The sequence below is a fragment of the Onychostoma macrolepis genome, chromosome 01 (assembly GCF_012432095.1).
Source record: "Onychostoma macrolepis isolate SWU-2019 chromosome 01, ASM1243209v1, whole genome shotgun sequence".
Taxonomy (NCBI): Eukaryota; Metazoa; Chordata; class Actinopteri; order Cypriniformes; family Cyprinidae; genus Onychostoma; species Onychostoma macrolepis.
In genome coordinates this window covers 35198278-35215710 of record NC_081155.1, presented here as the reverse complement: position 1 = coordinate 35215710, position 17433 = coordinate 35198278, and the positions used below count along the sequence as shown (strand labels likewise).

The window sequence follows — 17433 nt, the reverse complement described above, 5'->3', positions numbered from 1 at the left end:
TCGTGGTCAGTACAGCACATCATTAATGCCGGTCTGATTGACAGTTAAACTGACAGCCGAGCTGTTTGGACATTGTGGGTGGAAACCCCTTTTTTCCTCATTTCCCTAAAGAAGACTGACAAGCTCACAAAATAGACAGGAAGAGAAATGACATGTTCAGATCAGTATGTATGTGTGTGTGTGCTCAGCACGAACACTATTTTTACTGAAATACTTTTTAATCAGAATTTCCATTGGGATCCATGTATTTGTAGAAACCTGGACGAGCCCCCCATTTTTGTATGGCCTAGGCTAGCGTTTCCCAACGCTGTTCATGGAAACCAACAATATAAACTATTCCTAATCAAAAACACCTGATTCAGCTCATTGGCTTGTTGGACTCTTAGACCGAAATGGATGGGTCAGATAAGGGCGACATCCAAAATCTGTAGGGGAGCCCAGGGCACAAACTAACATGGGGTTAGTTGTAACACACATGGTTTAAATATTTCCACACATTGCTAGCATAACCAAATATACGGTATTTACTAGTTGCCATATAAACACTATATAGAGAAAAATGTGTGCCAAAGTTCAAAAATCTTTTGACGATATCGCTGAATATGTATTGTACCATAGTAAAAGTACATTTTTGGCTGAAGTAAATTTTTCAGCTCGATTTTTAGTAATTATTTAAAATAAGACAAATCTGCTATTATTTTAATCTCCGATCTGTTATTTAGCTATCAGTTTTTTTTTAATGCTCCGCTAACTATAGCAGAAGACACTAAATAACAAGTTTTAAATTCCAGTTGCGCAGATGTTGAACGTTGTAAAACTGCGTTAACTTACAATTTGCCTCGGTATTATTAATCTATATGCTATTATATGACAATAGCGATATAATTTACACTATTTACTTTTAAGAGTTTTAATGAGAAACCACAAGAAACAAAGACTGAATAATAAAGAAGAATAAAGACTGAAAATCTATGCTTAATATTCAGAAATTATTATTTGAAGAAATGTAAAGCTTTTTGGCTCGTTTGTGTGTCTTGTTTTCTATGAGAGCAGTGTGTGGAGGAAGGGAGTATGTCGGTGATGTTCTGAAGGCCAGAATGTTTCTTTATATATATTTGCCCACATTGTTTTGAACTAGACTATACTGTATGTGTCTTGCGATCAGGGCCGTCTCCAGCATGGTTACAATGTGTTCGCTGTCAAACTCCAAAATTAGATTTATTTTTAATTCTTAAAAAAAAAAAAAAAACACTACTATTTTATTTGAAAAGGTTAATAATTTTATATTATTGACAAAATATTTTAGTTTGTCTTATGTGTGTATATATATATAATTTTTTTTTTTTTTTTTTTCTTTCTTTTTTTCCATTAGATCAGATTTTACATTTTAAGCTGTCATATGGTAATGTTACATCGTGCTTCTCAGATGTTACAATGTACCCCACCTAGGGGGCATGTTGTCACATTTAAATTCTTTTGAGGTAGATAAAGAAAAAACGTATACACTGTAATTATGAGACAAAGCGACATATTTGTACTAGATAAGTGTGAAATTAATGCAGACAAAAAATTATTCTCTGAACCCCATGTGGATTTACACAAACTGAGAATGTCAAAAAGTGTTAGGTTGTGCCCCACGCTCCACTACAGTGGGTGGCTCTCTCCAGGAACAGGGTTGGGAAATACTTATCTAGGTCAGGGGTGTTCAATCCTACTCCTTTGTGAGTTTTTCTCCAACCTGTCCCAACACACTTCCTTGAGAGTTTCTAGTAATCTTGAAGACGTTAACAGATTCAGTTGTGTTTATTTAGAAATGGAGCTAAACTCTGCAGGATAGTTGGCTTTTGTTAACGCTAGTTCTTAGGCTTGTCGTATCACAGCCTTTAGTATCATACAACTCTGAGAAAAGAGTATTTCTCTGTTTGTTTTAAAAGCTATATATTCTCACACAAACATTATATCTCACTCCCCCACCCCTCACACCACCACTTGCGTTACTTTGTAGCATATTTCAGCAAAACGGAGAAGGGCGCAAGAAGAGGTTGAACTGCATGCATAAGCTTGAAACAAAGCTCTTTTTTTGTCTGCTTCCTTTCCAATGCTAACAAACATCTATCTTGTCAAGCCTGGGGTGACCTCCGCGCAATGTTTCAATTTGTGCTCGCTGACAGAGCCATCACTTGCCTTCTTTCTGTCAGTCTTGTCCAGTCCGCAACAAATGCAGCTAAATAATGCAACGTGCCCTTGAGTTTACATGCACTCACAAACTCTGGTCATCCTTTTAAACAAACGAGTGCCCAGAGCCAAAATATCTGACATATTGTCAACTTTGGCAGGAAAAAAAGCAGAGCAGAAATATATGAAAGGACGAATTGCTGATGAAAAGAGAGAGAGGAAGGAAAAAAAGAGTGAGAAGGTGAAAATGAGAGAAGAAACAGGGTGCTGGGGCTGTATTTGAATAAGGTGTGTCTTCTATCTCTGCTAAAGAGTGGAAATTGTATTACTGGTTCATTTAAGACTTAAATCACAGTATTGAATTAGTAATGAAAATGGTTTAACAAGTTTTTTTTTTGAGTACACAATCTTGAGCTTTAATACTTTTAGCTCTTAATACACTTTTATCAATATACTTTACAGAAGGTAATGCTATTTTAATGTAATGTTCCCACAATTTAATTACAAAATGCATGTTGTTCATTAGTGTTATTTGGTACTTGCGATTTTAATTACACTGTTACATAGATTAATGTGTGTAATATGTAATATTATTTTTTAATACATGTTTGTGGTGTTATTGTGAATGACTCGGAGCATTGTTCTAATTATCATTCCAATATCCAGCAATAAAAAAGGTGTTACTGTGGCTCAGTGGTACAGCATTGCGTTGGCATTGCAAAAGGTTGTGGGTTCAATTCCCAGGGAAAAAACATACAAAAAAAAAAATGTAAGTCGCTTTTAAGCATCTGCTAAATGCATAAATGTAAATGTTACCTAAATGAGCTTTGATCGATTGATTTTATTTATTTTTTTCTCCCAAATTCCACACCTGTGTGCAAAGATGAAAACAGAAGGAGAGAAGTAAAGAATGTCACACCTGTTCTCTGACCTGGTTCTTAGTATAATGATGGAATGAAAAGTAGAAATTGAGGTCCAGTTTTATGTGGGATGCCCTTACTATTAGTGCATACTCACTCTCTGCCTTCACATTTAGTCTACTTGCTAATTTTTCATGTTCAAAAGGCTTTTCAATATTGGGGAAATATACAAATCATGCATGACACCTTGCAAAATTCTACTTTTTATGTTGAAATTGTTTTTCAAATAGGATTTTTCTAGACACCTGATGCTCTGTATCTGTATCTAGTGAGCTACAGGACCAGCAGAGGCAGTGTAATGCTTTGGTATTTAAATTTATTTTATTCAGTGTTATTGTCTTGTTAGTTGACAAGACACCATTTCTAATTATTGTTTAAGTTGTAGTTCTACTTTTAATTAACAGCACTGCACCAAGCTATTAAAATCTATTGAATATGACATCTCATGTGCAGAGTGTTCCTGCTAGGAATGGTTAACTGTTCTAATATAAGCCGCAAGATAATTCCTGCCCTGAGAATGTATTGAACTTATAGGATGCTGTCTGGTATTTCCTTTAGCTACAGGTTTGTTTTTTCGCCAGCAAGCAATCTTTATGGTGACATTTACAGAATGTCTTTTTCAGACTGTAAACAAAAAAGAAATTGGATGTTGCCTTTTGCAGTTACAGATGAGTTCAACTTCTTAACCTGACCTGAAGTCACTATTGATACGTTTTTTTGTTGTTGTTGTTGTTAGTTTGCTTTATGAAGGACATGATGGCTAATGTTTTTGTTTTTTTTCCCCAATGTTGTTTTCTTGGAGAACTTAGTGTTTTGCTCACAAAGATTCTTCAAATCTGAACCTACACAACTTCTTATTTCTTCTAGAACATGCTGGCAGAGAAGGTGGAGCAAATGATGGAGTGGAGTTCCCGGCGTTCCGTGATCCGTATGAACGGGGATAAGTTCCGGCGGTTCGTCAAGGCTCCACCCCGGAACTATTCCGTCATTGTGATGTTCACCGCACTACAACCCCAGAGACAATGTTCTGTCTGCAGGTGAGACAAGCACATTCATCTTTTAGTTACTGTCCACAGGTATAATGCTGTATTTACTGAAGTAAAACGATAATAACAGGTGTAAACGCAGTCATAGATAAAGATTTGATCTGCCCTAGAGCACCACCGGAAAACCTTCTACATCTGTCTGTTCCCAAGCACCCTCCACCCCAGACATCATTCCCATCTATTTATCCCACGACAGCTACTTAGCCTCCATCCACTCACCTCACATCCATCTCTCCCCTCATTATCCTTCAATCGTAGGGTAAAATGACTCCGTGCTCGTACAGTCGTGTTCCTCAGCTGAATATCAAGCCTCAGAGAGTGAACCACTCCCACTAGTCTATTCAGAATTCTCAGACATCATCTGCCAGCTTCATTGAATAAAGATAACGGACTGGAACAGTCATGTGTGCTACCAAAATAGAGGAAGTTAATTTAAAGCAGATCGACCTTTAGACGCCCAGTCACCCTATCGCGACGATGTGACCCCTAATGCTTTTTTAATTATCTGCCGTCTACTCAAATCGCATGTTTATGTATATTCTCGTTTTTTCCTCCTTATTTGCCCTCCATCTCTCTCCCTGTCTTATACCCAATTAATTGTTTTCTTTTCTCATACATCATTTTGTCCTGAATACTGTAGGTGCGGGTAACCACAGTCGACTGTTTGGCTAGAAGTTAGCTAGTCTTTCTATATCTTTAGCCGTTAGATAGTTTGCATGGTAAAACCCTCTCTGAAAAGTTGTCGCTTTAAATATATAGCAATGTCGCTACAGCTGTACTAATACAGATAGATTTCTGTAACCATAGTTTTGTGACTTGTGCCAGTTTTGAGCACCCAAAAACAATCTCAAGACCCCTGAATTCTATATGTGTGTGTGTGTGTGTGTGTTTCTATGCAAGCTTGTTTTCACCATGGGATAAAAAGGTAATTGTGACTTTTTTTGCTAAAAATTGCTAGTTTATATCTCAAAACTGGACTTTTTTTTCCTCGCAGTTCTGAGAAAAAAATCCGAATTATGTCAGTCTTACAAGATGTGAATTTGATATAAAAAGTTGCAATTAACTTTTTATCCCATGGCAGGAGTAAGCTACCATAGAAGTCTTATCTTTCACACTACTCAAACTTGCATTATTAAAAAATTTTATTGCCAACATTTCAGCCAATCGACTTGAGTTACTATTAAACTTTCTAATGGTACAAGTTTCAGTAGTGTGCAAATTTCTATATTTTTTGTTGTTGATGTTGGGCTTATCAAACATACTGACAAATGATTCAGGTGTGTGAAGCACTATATTTTCCAAATTTCCAAAAATAAATAAAGCTTTATTTTGGCTTGCTTTAAATCGTTCAATCTCACGGACTCACTGCCTGCATGTTGTCCAAGGGTCCTTACAAGTTTTAAAATGTCATAAATTCACTTTTCAGAATTGAAAGCTGTAAAAAGTCTTTAAATATCTTAAATATCATGGGGGGGAAAAGTCTTAAATGTCATTTGCAGAGGACAGGAAATGCTGCTATTAAGGAAGCTTCACACTGCTGACGTAAGGGAGCTTTGAGGTAAAGATGCACTGCAGCATGCAAATTATGTGCCATTTTTTTGTTTAATATCAGTTATTTCGTAATGCTCATTTTAATAAATCGTTCCAAATACAGAGTCAGTGCTGTGCTATTTGTCATCTCCCCAAAGGAGTTCATGAAATGCCATTTTACCATAGTCCCAAAGGCCTGTGCTCTCTAGAGCACTTTTGACTGTGGTATCAGTTAACATCAGCTCAGCCCTTGCTTTTTGAAAATGGACACTCAGCATAACATGAAACATTAATGTGCATAATCATGCATATTTAAACTTGTTTTTACCACCTGCAGAGTGCCCTGCTTTATTGATGTTTATGGGTACATTTAGTTTATTGATGCATTTATCAAGTCTTTAAATCGGACACTTTCAATCCGTAAATGCATGTTTGCTTAGCACTATTTGGACGAGATTTGTTTTCTGAACAATGAATAAGTCACAATTACGAACATAGGATGTCTATCATCTCATAATCCAGAGAGGATTGGGATCCCTGTAGTTTTTCCTAAAATGTGAGTGTCGGTTATCTGAATGTTCTTTATGGAAGGTGGTGTACTGGAGGTGCATCATGCAACCCATAGAAATAAGAAATGTTTTGTCTGCACGAATATACGGGGAAAAATAAGAGCTCTTTGAAGTGATGCGAGTGCTCTTGTTCCAGCATCGTCAATGTTTAAATTTCATTTGTTTGTTTATTTATTTATGGTGGATATCACAGTGACGTTTTCCGTAAACTGGCAGTTGGACATCTTTGTTGCGTCTGCGGAAGAACAGATATCTAATTAACTGCGTTGTCTTTCTTCTTTCCCTTCTCATTCTCTTTGTGCTGTCCACCCAGTATGGAATAAACAGCAATCACTGTAATACGTAATAGTGAGATGACACTCCTGTAATGAAGTTCTTCTTGTCGGATTCTTTTTATTTGCTAACTTTCTTCTAATGAGTAACCTGTCTTTCTGCTTCTGAAAATGTCTCTCTTCACAGGCAAGCTAATGAGGAATATCAGGTGCTGGCTAACTCCTGGCGATACTCTTCGGCCTTCTCTAATAAACTGTTCTTCACGGTGGTGGATTATGATGAGGGCGCTGACGTCTTTCAACAGGTAAACATTAAACTCATCTGTGTTTATATTTCATCCGCATGGATTTGTCAAGTCTGTCTAGCGATTTGCCTCATGCAGAGGGCCCTGCAGAGAGAAAACCTAGAAATATCAGAGAGCCTTACAGTTGTGATTTCAAGGCTTATCCTTGATTCCTTTAAAGTATTAAGATGTTTTAAATTCACTTTGAAAATTCGTGTCAAAAAACCATGCAAGTGATCTCTATGCTATTTAGGATATAGATATATAGATATATAGATATATAATATAGATATAGATAGATAGATATATAGACACACACACACACACACACACACACACACAGACACACACAAATAGATAGATACGATGGATGGATGGATAGATACTATAGATAGATAGATACTGTAGATAGATAGATACTAAGATAGATAGATAATAAGATAGAGACTGTAGATAGACACTGTAGATAGATACTGTAGATAGATAGATACTAAGATAGATACTAAGATAGATAGATATATACTGTAGATAGATACTGTAGATAGATAGATAGATATAGATAGATACTGTAGATATATAGATACTGTAGATAGATAGATACTATAGATAGATACTGTAGATAGACACTGTAGATAGACACTGTAGATAGACACTGTAGATAGACACTGTAGATAGACACTGTAGATAGATAGATAGATAGATAGATAGATAGATAGATAGATAGATAGATAGATACTTAGATAGATATATACTGTAGATAGATATATACTGTAGATAGATAGATAGATATAGATAGATACTATAGATAGACAGATAGATAGATAGATAGATAGTGTATATTCAACCTACCTACCTATCTATCTATCTCACAGAAGTAAGTACACCCCTCACATTTTTGTAAATATTTGATTATATCTTTTCATGTGACAAAACTGAAGAAATGACACTTTGCTACAATGTAAAGTAGCGAGTGTACAGCTTGTATAACAGTGTAAATTTGCTGTCCCCTCAAAATAACTCAACACACAGCCACTGGCCACAGCCAATGTCCAAATTGGGCCCAAAGTGTCAATATTTTGTGTGGCAACCATTATTTTCCAGCACTGCCTTAAACCTCTTGAGCATGGAGTTCACCAGAGCTTCACAGGTTGCCACTGGAGTCCTCTTCCAGTCCTCCATGACGACATTACGGAGGTGGTGGATGTTAGAGACATTGCGCTCCTCCACCTTCCGTTTGAGGATGCCCCACAGATGCTCAATAGGGTTTAGGTCTGAAGACGTGGCCACTCCATCACCTTTACCCTCAGCTTGTTGGAATAGAAGGGAGGGGATCATGCTCTGCTTCAGTATGTCACAGTACACAGTACATTCATGGTTCCCTCAATGAACTGTAGTTCCCCAGTGCTGGCAGCACTCATGCAGCCCCAGACCATGACACTCCCACCACCATGCTTGACTATAGGCAACACACACTTGTCTTTGTACTCCTCATCTGGTTGCCGCCACACACGCTTGACACCATCTGAACCAAATAAGTTTATCTTGGTCTCATCAAACCACAGGACATGGTTCCAGTAATCCATGTCCTTAGTCTGCTTGTCTTCAGCAAACTGTTTGCGGGCTTTCTTGTGCATCATCTTTAGAAGAGGCTTCCTTCTGGGACAACAGCCATGCAGACCAATTTGATGCAGTGTGCGGCGTATGGTCTGAGCACTGACAGGCTAACCCCCCACCCCCCCACCCCTTCAACCTCTGGATATGATGCTGAGCACGTGCACTCAACTTCTTTGGTGGACCATGGCGAGGCCTGTTCTGAGTGGAACCTGTCCTGTTAAACTGCTGTATGGTCTTGGCCACTGTGCTGCAGCTCAGCTTCAGGGTCTTGGCAATCTTCTTATAGCCTACGCCATCTTTATGTAGAGAAACTTTTTTTTCAGCTCCTCCGAGAGTTCTTTGCCATGAGGTGCGATGTTGAACTTCCAGTGACCAGTATGAGAGAGTGAGAGCGATTAACACCAAATTTAACACACCTGCTCCCCATTCACACCCGAGACCTTGTAACACTAACAAGACACATGACACCGGGGAGAGAAAATGGCTAATTGGGCCCAATTGGCCAGCGGTTTAGACCTTAATGGCTGTGTGTTGAGTTATTTTGAGGGGACAGCAAATTTACACTGTTATACAAGCTGTACACTCACTATTTTACATTGTAGCAAAGTGTCATTTCTTCAGTGTTGTCACATGAAAAAATATAATAAAATATTTACAAAATGTGAGGGGTGTACTCACTTCTTTGAGATACTGTAAGTATGCTTATAAGTACTAATAAACAGCCAATGTAAATAATAGGCATGCTAATAAGCAACTAGTTAATAGTGAGAATTGGTCCCTATACTAAAGTGTTACCAAAATTATTATAGTGAACATTTCAACACAAATAACATATTTCAGTATCTAGAAATTGTTCTTCACAGCTGTAAAAAGTCATGGAATCAAATGTTCAAAAGGTGTAGAGACCTTGTTAATGGAAATTAATTAAGAATAACCTTACAAATAAGGTGTATTATTTAAATAAAATCAAACCTTTCTCAGAAAAGACAAGTGATTCCTGACCACATTTACTCTTTGTTCCATACTCCTGGATGTGCACAGATCTGATCTTCCACACGCATGCTCAAATGATCTTAACTTCTAATTTGTCAGAGTCTGACAACTTCAGGAATTACATTTTAAAAAGCAGCAAGAACAATCAAATGGAAAATAGCTCCCTGTCTATTTTTGATGTAATGAAATGTCACACTCCTCAGAAGCAAATTATAGAGAAGAAAATCTTTACGACACAGAACATGCACATTAATTTAGCACATGCTGATACATAGATATTCTACTGCAATTTGCACACTAAAGAGTTATGAAAGAAGCTTTATCATAAACTTACGTGCTCTTATGCCTATAGATGCCCACAGAGCTGTATCTGGGGTAAAAGTCATCAATTAGATTAGCACTACTGGCATCTATTTCTGTTGTTCTCAATCCTCAATGTGTTCACTTTCATTTGGGTTCATCAAAAACCTCATGCATTAAAGTAAAACAAATTGCTCCAGCTCATAAAGACATCAAGCCCTCAGGGAGAGTCTAGTGGACAAGACTAAAATGAGCTTTCTGATTTCTCAAACTTAGATTACATTATACTTCATTTAGTATAATAATGAATTTAGGATTTGTGTCCACATTACAAATTTGTCTCTTTTGGGTTTCCATTACCAGATCAGATACCTCATAGTGTAATGATGAGGTTATTGCCTAGTAGTTCAAAGTTGTTATTGTAAATGTAAGTGTAGATAAATGCATTATCTACATAACAGTACACTAGTTTAGTGGAGTTTAATGGCATCTCTTGGATATTGTTAAAGTATTGGTATTTATCATTAGACAAATAAAGGGGTGGTCAAACAAGATTTTGTTTATTCACTTCACTTTGTATGCATACAAACTTCCGAAACTGGGTAAACAAGCCTGCATAATCTCCTTTGCTTCATGCATGCTAAAACTACAAACCTAAACTATGAGTTGCAGATTTGTGAAATACAGTTTGATGCCCTTGGCTGATAATCAAATAATTAAAATAATTTAAGCTTCATGAAAAACCTGGAATATGTGGCGTGTTTTAATATTTTACATTTAATGTAATTTATTATTCAGTATTATTCAACCCTGGAGGGTAATGTCATATCGTTTTACCCTTATGTGTTGTGAGGTCCAAAATAATTTTGCTTTGGTAAAATCTAGCGTGCTCCAACCTAACATCATGGGAAACTGCAACGGCTTCTGTTCACTCGCACCAAACCCATTTCTTGGAGGACATGTGGGTTAATGTTGATTTGATGTGTTTTCATCCAGAGCATGGGGACAGCAGTATTAGTCAGTCCATTAGTATGCTAATAAACAGATGTGTGTTAGAGGTGCTGGTTAATAACGTTCCCCAGTGTGTTTTAAAGACGATTTCATCACCAGCGATTACATGATTGCTCCCCGTGATTGAAATTATATGTAATTACATGAATATCACTTAGCTAGATTCCTTCTCTTGTGTTCTTTGAAGGGAACCATCACCTTAATGTGTAAAATCTGAGAAAAAAATAAAAAGATCATTTATTCACCACCATGTAATTTTGACCCCATATTGTATCTTTCCTCAGTGATATTAGGCAGAATTTCCAAGCTGCACTTTTCTTTGTTGAAGATGGATGGTGAAATACTGTGAAGATCCAAAAAGCATCATTATATAGTGCACATGACTCATGCACCATATTCCTTCTTAGCCCAATGAATAGCTTAGTGTGAGACTAAGACTGAAGGCATATTGTAAGATTTAAGTATATTAATTTTAAAATGACTCCTTTATATATGTGTTTTATGTTGGTTTTGTATGATCGACATCATCTTAGGTAATGTTTTTAGATGGTGGCACATGACAAAGTAAGTTTGACTGTGTATATGACCGTGGGGCTTCAAAAAACTTTTAATACAGCACACATCATATGGATCACTTTTATGACACATTTATGCTGCTTTTTTGCCCTTTTTGGAGCTTGGCAGTATACATTACTATCCAGTTTTTTTATGTAATAACTTGTTTTTCACAGAAGAAAGAAAATACAGGGTTGGAACTACACTTTCAGGTAAAAAACTGTCACTGGGGTGGTACCCTAAGATACATATTTGTTACCACTAAATGGTACATATTAGTACCTTTTGAAAGGAGACCACCCTAGTGACAGTTTTATGTTTTTCCCTAAGAGTATAGAGATTAGAATGTTGGGACATTTTGTAAGCTCAAACCTTTCATCTTCTTACACTTGTTGTTTAGGCTGTGTGTCAAGTTAAAACAGTTATTTACCAAAAAAAATATTCAAAAGTGTTAAAAAGCTCAAAATAAATATAAAATGTCTAAAAGCCTCCATTTGAGTTTCACTCAGTCCACCTGCTTTTGAAAAAAATGAACACATCCTGTATTTACGCCCTGTAATCAGTCACACCAGGATTTCACTGGACTTTTTCCAGATTGTTTTGTGGCAAAACCCACCAATAATCATGATGTACCTAATTAGCAATGTTGGGCTAGTTTCTCCAAAAATGTAATTTATTACTCATTACTAGTTACTCCTTTCAAAAGTAATATTATTAATTTGCTTTATTTCTGGTAAAAGTAATTAGTTATAATACTAGTTACATTACTTTTTCTTTCATGCCCCACAGAAGTTATAATTATGAATATTCCATTATTTAATTATTGAATTATTATAATTATTGAATATTACCAAATATTACCAAAATCCACACTGGATCGTTACAAATGCTCAATGTTGACTGATAGTGACGTTTAAGTAAAATAAAAATGTTGTATTTATTCATAGAGCCTATTATATTTCATGATGTAATTTATCAAAAGAAATCACACATGTTCATAAGACAATGTTTTGTTTTCTTAAAAGATTTTGAATTATAGTAATACAGTTTGTATCAGGATCAGAGGGATGTGGGTGGGCAAGCCATGTAATGCCACAACTTTCACATCGTTGTTCAGATCATCTTTTCTCCTGACAAAATCAATGTAATGGCAATATTTTCATCTGCTGAATGTAAGGTTTTTTATATTCCTGCTGCACTGGTGACTTCATGTGCCTGTGCAAGTCATGAAAATTATGAAAATAAATCTAGGCATTATTGGATTGTTGGACTTCAAATCAGTAGGACTTGAGGCATCAAAATTAACAAGCTGTTTTAATGGATGGTAACTGTAACATTATTACTGGAATCATATTAGTAATTAGTTACACTACTAGCTACTGCAAAAAGTAATATTGCTGTAACTAGTTACTGACCAACACTGGTAATTAGTGACGGTAAGAGTACAATTATTTACCTGTAAATATAATTACTGAAATTGTGATCCGGGTCCCCAATGCACAAGGATGCACTAATGGAATTTACTGCAAACAACAGCAGAATAGTTGAGCACATATTGATGAATTTGTTCGGTCTGTTATATACCTTATATAGCTTTCCCCCCTTCTCAAGTTATTGTTTTTGGCATAACAATTACAGAAATTGAACAAAAATGCAAACTGTCTTAATTAAAGGCAGTTTGCTTGCTTTTTGTTGTTGTTGTTGGGTTCTGCAATTGCAGAATTGCAAAATCCAGGAGGGATTCTGGAGTGAACATCGCTTAAATAGTATTGACATGAATTGCTTATGATTTGGACTGCAAGGTATCATCAAAAAGGACGCTCTAACCATAACAAATTAAGAATGAGGTGCTTTTGTCATCATTGATTACTGTCACTTCGGAGTACTCAAGTGTTTGTGCACATTCCTAGTTGGAACAGCATGAGGTCAAAAAAATGACAATTTCAGCTGTCTGCTTTTAACTCTCTCTCTGTCTCTTTCTCTGGCCCCTCAGACATTCATTCTTGTAGTGGGTAATTTACCTCCCTCTGGAGGCTCTTCAATTGCTCCTGTCTCCTTATTAAAAGAAATCTCTGTAATACACATCACACGGTTCCTGCTGCTTTATTGATTTATTAGCAGATATGAATGTTTTTGTGCTCTTGTTTCTCTTCTATTAATCATTCCCCTCCCCTCTCTTCTCATCTTATGCTTTCTGCTCATTTTCTCATATGTTCTGCCTTTTCTTCCTCTTCTCCAGCTGAACATGAACTCTGCCCCCACCTTCATGCATTTCCCAGCCAAAGGGAAGCCGAAGAGAGCAGACACCTTTGACCTTCAGCGGATTGGCTTTGCCTCTGAGCAACTGGCCAAGTGGATCGCAGATCGTACTGATGTGCAGGTACATCTAAAGTTATGCAACAAAATATATAAAATTACAAATCGTTTTATGTATTTCATATCACTCTAGGTGCATTTCAATGCTTGCCAAATAAAAGTGTAAACATATCACTATCGTAATATACGTGATTGAAAGTGTTTTGAAATGTAAAAGCACTTCTGTTAAAAGCTGGGTGGAACATTTCAGACACATTTATTTGTGATCTGTCTCAAACACATTTATTTTAGACTTATAATTGTATCTTTTGCCTGATGCCTGAAAAGCTGTTTTTAAGAAAATTATTTTCATTTATTTTACTGCTCAGTTTGAGAAGCAGCCTTTAGGAGGCAACATAGCAGATGCCAAAATAGGAAGAAATAAATCTCAGTACACTTTTTGACATTCATGAGTAACATCTTCCCCTCTCTTGAAAATGCAATGTCTTTATGACATCTCAAGACACTGAAGAAATATTTCGCTGAAGCTGTTAGTATAGTTATATAATTATTTAAGTGCTTGTATAACTGATGCCCAAAGCTTGAAAGTATAATTATGTAAAACTAAATTTGATGTGGTTTGAGGACAAATATAAACACTCTTTTGATTGAAGGATTTTTCTGTGTTTTCAACAAGTACAGCATTGGCTTCTGTAATCATTGCTTTGTTTTGCTTGTCTAGAAGAGTGAACTCCTTCCTGCTTGCTTGGTAAATCAAGCTATATGTCAATGTATTTCTTAAAAAAAAAGATCAGTGAGAAAAAGTGCAAAGTGAGGGATTCATAGATCCTGTGAAGTAGAACTGAACAGCACTTTCATGCGGAAGCAGACCCAGATATGGGGTCTCCAGGAAATGGAGACAGATAACATCTGATTTCCCCATCATGTTAACATAGATTTTCCCTCCAGAGAAGCTCTCACTGAAAAATATCACCGGCACCTTAATGCGTTTACAGACGACTGCCTTGGAGCACTGGCACTAATTCAGTTGCCTTATTAAGACTCTACCCCGCTTTCTGCTTTAATACTTTTGAATAAGTCACTTAAGGTATATATCACCTTTAGGGAAGGGCTGAGTTATGTTGGAGTCGATAAAAAGCTACTATTTTCCTATTTTCCTCCAATGGAGCACTCTGATTATGAAGCGCTGTGTAGATTAGACTACAGCGCAGGTCATATGTCAGTTACGCTCTTCCCTCTATGCAGGTGGACTCGTTATCTTTGATTCATCTCCAATTCACATTTCTGCAAAGGCATGGAAACCCTTTGCTTTGTGAATTTTGTTCTTTTATCCTGGCTAAAGGAAAAACCTTTAAAGATCTTTAAAAAAAGAAAGAGGAAAAAAAAGAAAACTTTTTTTTACATAATATGACATGGCTTATTCCTTTGTCATTTATTTTAAAAAGTAGAAAAAGGTAGAATGAATGCATCAAATATTTAATTGAATTTATTTTTACATTTTATTTTATCTTATTTTATTTATTACATTTTTATTTTTTTAAGTAGAGAATGCAAGTATTATGAATGTTAATTGTTATTTGTTTATCATTTTATTTTAATGCTTTAATGTTATTTTAATTTATTTTTAAGAAGAGAGAATGCAAGTATAATGGCTGCATTATTTTGTATTATTTTTCATTTTATTTAAAAATAGAGTGAATTCAAGTATAACATGCATCAAAATGATTTTATTTTTTAATTTATTTCATTTAATTTATTATTTTTTTTTTTCAAGTAAAGAGAAAGAAAATATGTGTGTATATATAGAATGCATTTTATTTTATTTTTAACCTGCCATACCATTACCATACCATTAGCCCAATTAGCAATTAGTCTTTGTCGACCAGTCTATGAACATTGGAGCAGTGCTCGTTCACCCACTGGAGTAGACAGAATTATAGATGAAGTCGGCCATTTTTATCCTAGATTAATCTGATCTGATTTGGAGGCAGCAGCAGAGGCTATAGTACACGTTTTGAAGGGAAACATTAAGGCCTTGAACGACAGGCACTAAACGTGTTTACAGCCCTCTGGTTCTCGCATCACACCACTCATAAATAGAGAATCCTGGGTGTCCAATGCGTCATAGACTTAGTAGCCCCCTGGGTCTACTTTTGGCCTAAGGCGAAGAAAAGACTGTAAAAAGGGAAGGGAGGGACCGGCAGCCTTTGCCGGAATGAATGCGTTCACTAGACAATGGCAGTGTCTGAAACCTAAGGCAGTTGCCTCGCTGCCCAGACAGTCAGTGACTTCCCCTGCAGTGGTTTTGAGTGAAGTTTTCCTCCTCAGAAAAGGATTCATTAAAAGTCAGATGTTCAAGCCACAAGACATCTTTCAATGTAGGAACAATTCAAGTGGTTGAAAGCAATTTAACAATTGACATTTATAAATTAAAGGCATCATTTTCCATGTTTCAGACAATGCCTAGTGACTGTTCTTGATTTGAGCTGTAGCGTTATGGTGAAGGTTGGCCTTGAGATTGCAGTGCTTTAACAATTGAATGTTTACTAAATCATTTTGATAGTCGAGTGAGGTTGATGGATTTTTCTTCATTATTTTTCTTGTCAGTCTTGAAAAGACATAACTGGTTGCAATTGTCAGAATACTGTCACCTTCTTTTCATGTTTCAAAACCTATTTGTACAGATGGTACATATACCAATTTCTGAGAAATTATGAATTCATTCATTCATTTGTTTGATAATTATTTGTTTACTTGTTAGTTATTTGTGGTGGAGGGTATCTTTATAAATTGCAGTAAGTTTTAATGTTGTTGTTATTGTTGTTGTTAATTAATAATTTTTTTTTTTTTTACCATAAGTGTCAATTTACTTTTGTTGTCAATTTATTTATTACATTTTAAACACTATTATAATTGCTGAAAAGATCATGTAATTATGTAAGAACAAATGTTTACAAGTGTTTATTTTTAGGTCACTTGTCAAACTTATGCTACTGTAATCTGTGATATTGACATGATTTTGACATGTTAACTTTGTACGATAATGCAAGATTTTGTTGCTTCCACTTCATTGTTACTGTTTGTTCATTGTTCATGGAGTACTGGCACTGATCAAGTCATTGTTTTTTAAATATAAGGTGTCAGTCAAAAGTTAAACACTTTTTTTTTTTTTTCTCTCTTTATCTAGATTCGAGTCTTCCGGCCACCCAACTATTCGGGTACAATCGCTCTGGCTCTGCTGGTGTCTCTGGTCGGTGGGCTCCTCTATCTGCGCAGAAACAACTTGGAGTTCATCTACAACAAGACTGGCTGGGCCATGGCCGCACTGGTGCCTAATGTTCATTATATAGCCCTAATTCAACTGAAACTGTTGGAGCCATGCTTTGAGTTTAAAAACTGGCCAGATCAAACAACAATGTATATCTTGGCAGCGGTACAATGGTCAGCTCTCTCTGGCCCTAGAACCATTCAACAACTTCAACACTTTTGCTATTGCTTTATAAGGTCCTTTAATAAAATAAAACCAGCTGACCATGGAGTAAACCTAGATTAAAATTATTTATAGAGTTTTTAAGCCATAAAAGAGGCCAATTTATTGAATCTAAACCCAAGTTGATGCAATAAAAACAGAAGACAACAGCTCAAGGGGACAAAACAAGCTAAAGGCAGAGTCAGTGTGCTTCTTAGCACCTGAGGCCAAAATTACGTGCTGTGTCTTGCATAAAAGTTTGATTTAAAGTGTTGTGCTGTCTGTAAATTGTAGAACTTGAGCTTTCAATATTTATTCCCTGAAGTCTGAAGGTGGCTGACCTTTACTGCTCCATTGGATAAAGTTTGTTATCCACTAT

The 17433-nt window shown here is 36.2% G+C and overlaps 1 protein-coding gene across 2 annotated transcripts in view; it reads left to right on the top strand.

The window, feature by feature from the left end:
• Positions 1 to 17433, top strand: part of tusc3 (tumor suppressor candidate 3) — an 82472-nt gene that overhangs the window by 30359 nt on the left and 34680 nt on the right. For both annotated transcript variants that reach the window (XM_058785785.1, XM_058785790.1), the window contains exons 2-5: positions 3963 to 4132; positions 6700 to 6817; positions 13509 to 13649; positions 16773 to 16913. In XM_058785785.1, the coding sequence (XP_058641768.1) occupies positions 3963 to 4132; positions 6700 to 6817; positions 13509 to 13649; positions 16773 to 16913 (570 nt within the window). The remainder of the gene's footprint in view (positions 1 to 3962; positions 4133 to 6699; positions 6818 to 13508; positions 13650 to 16772; positions 16914 to 17433) is intronic.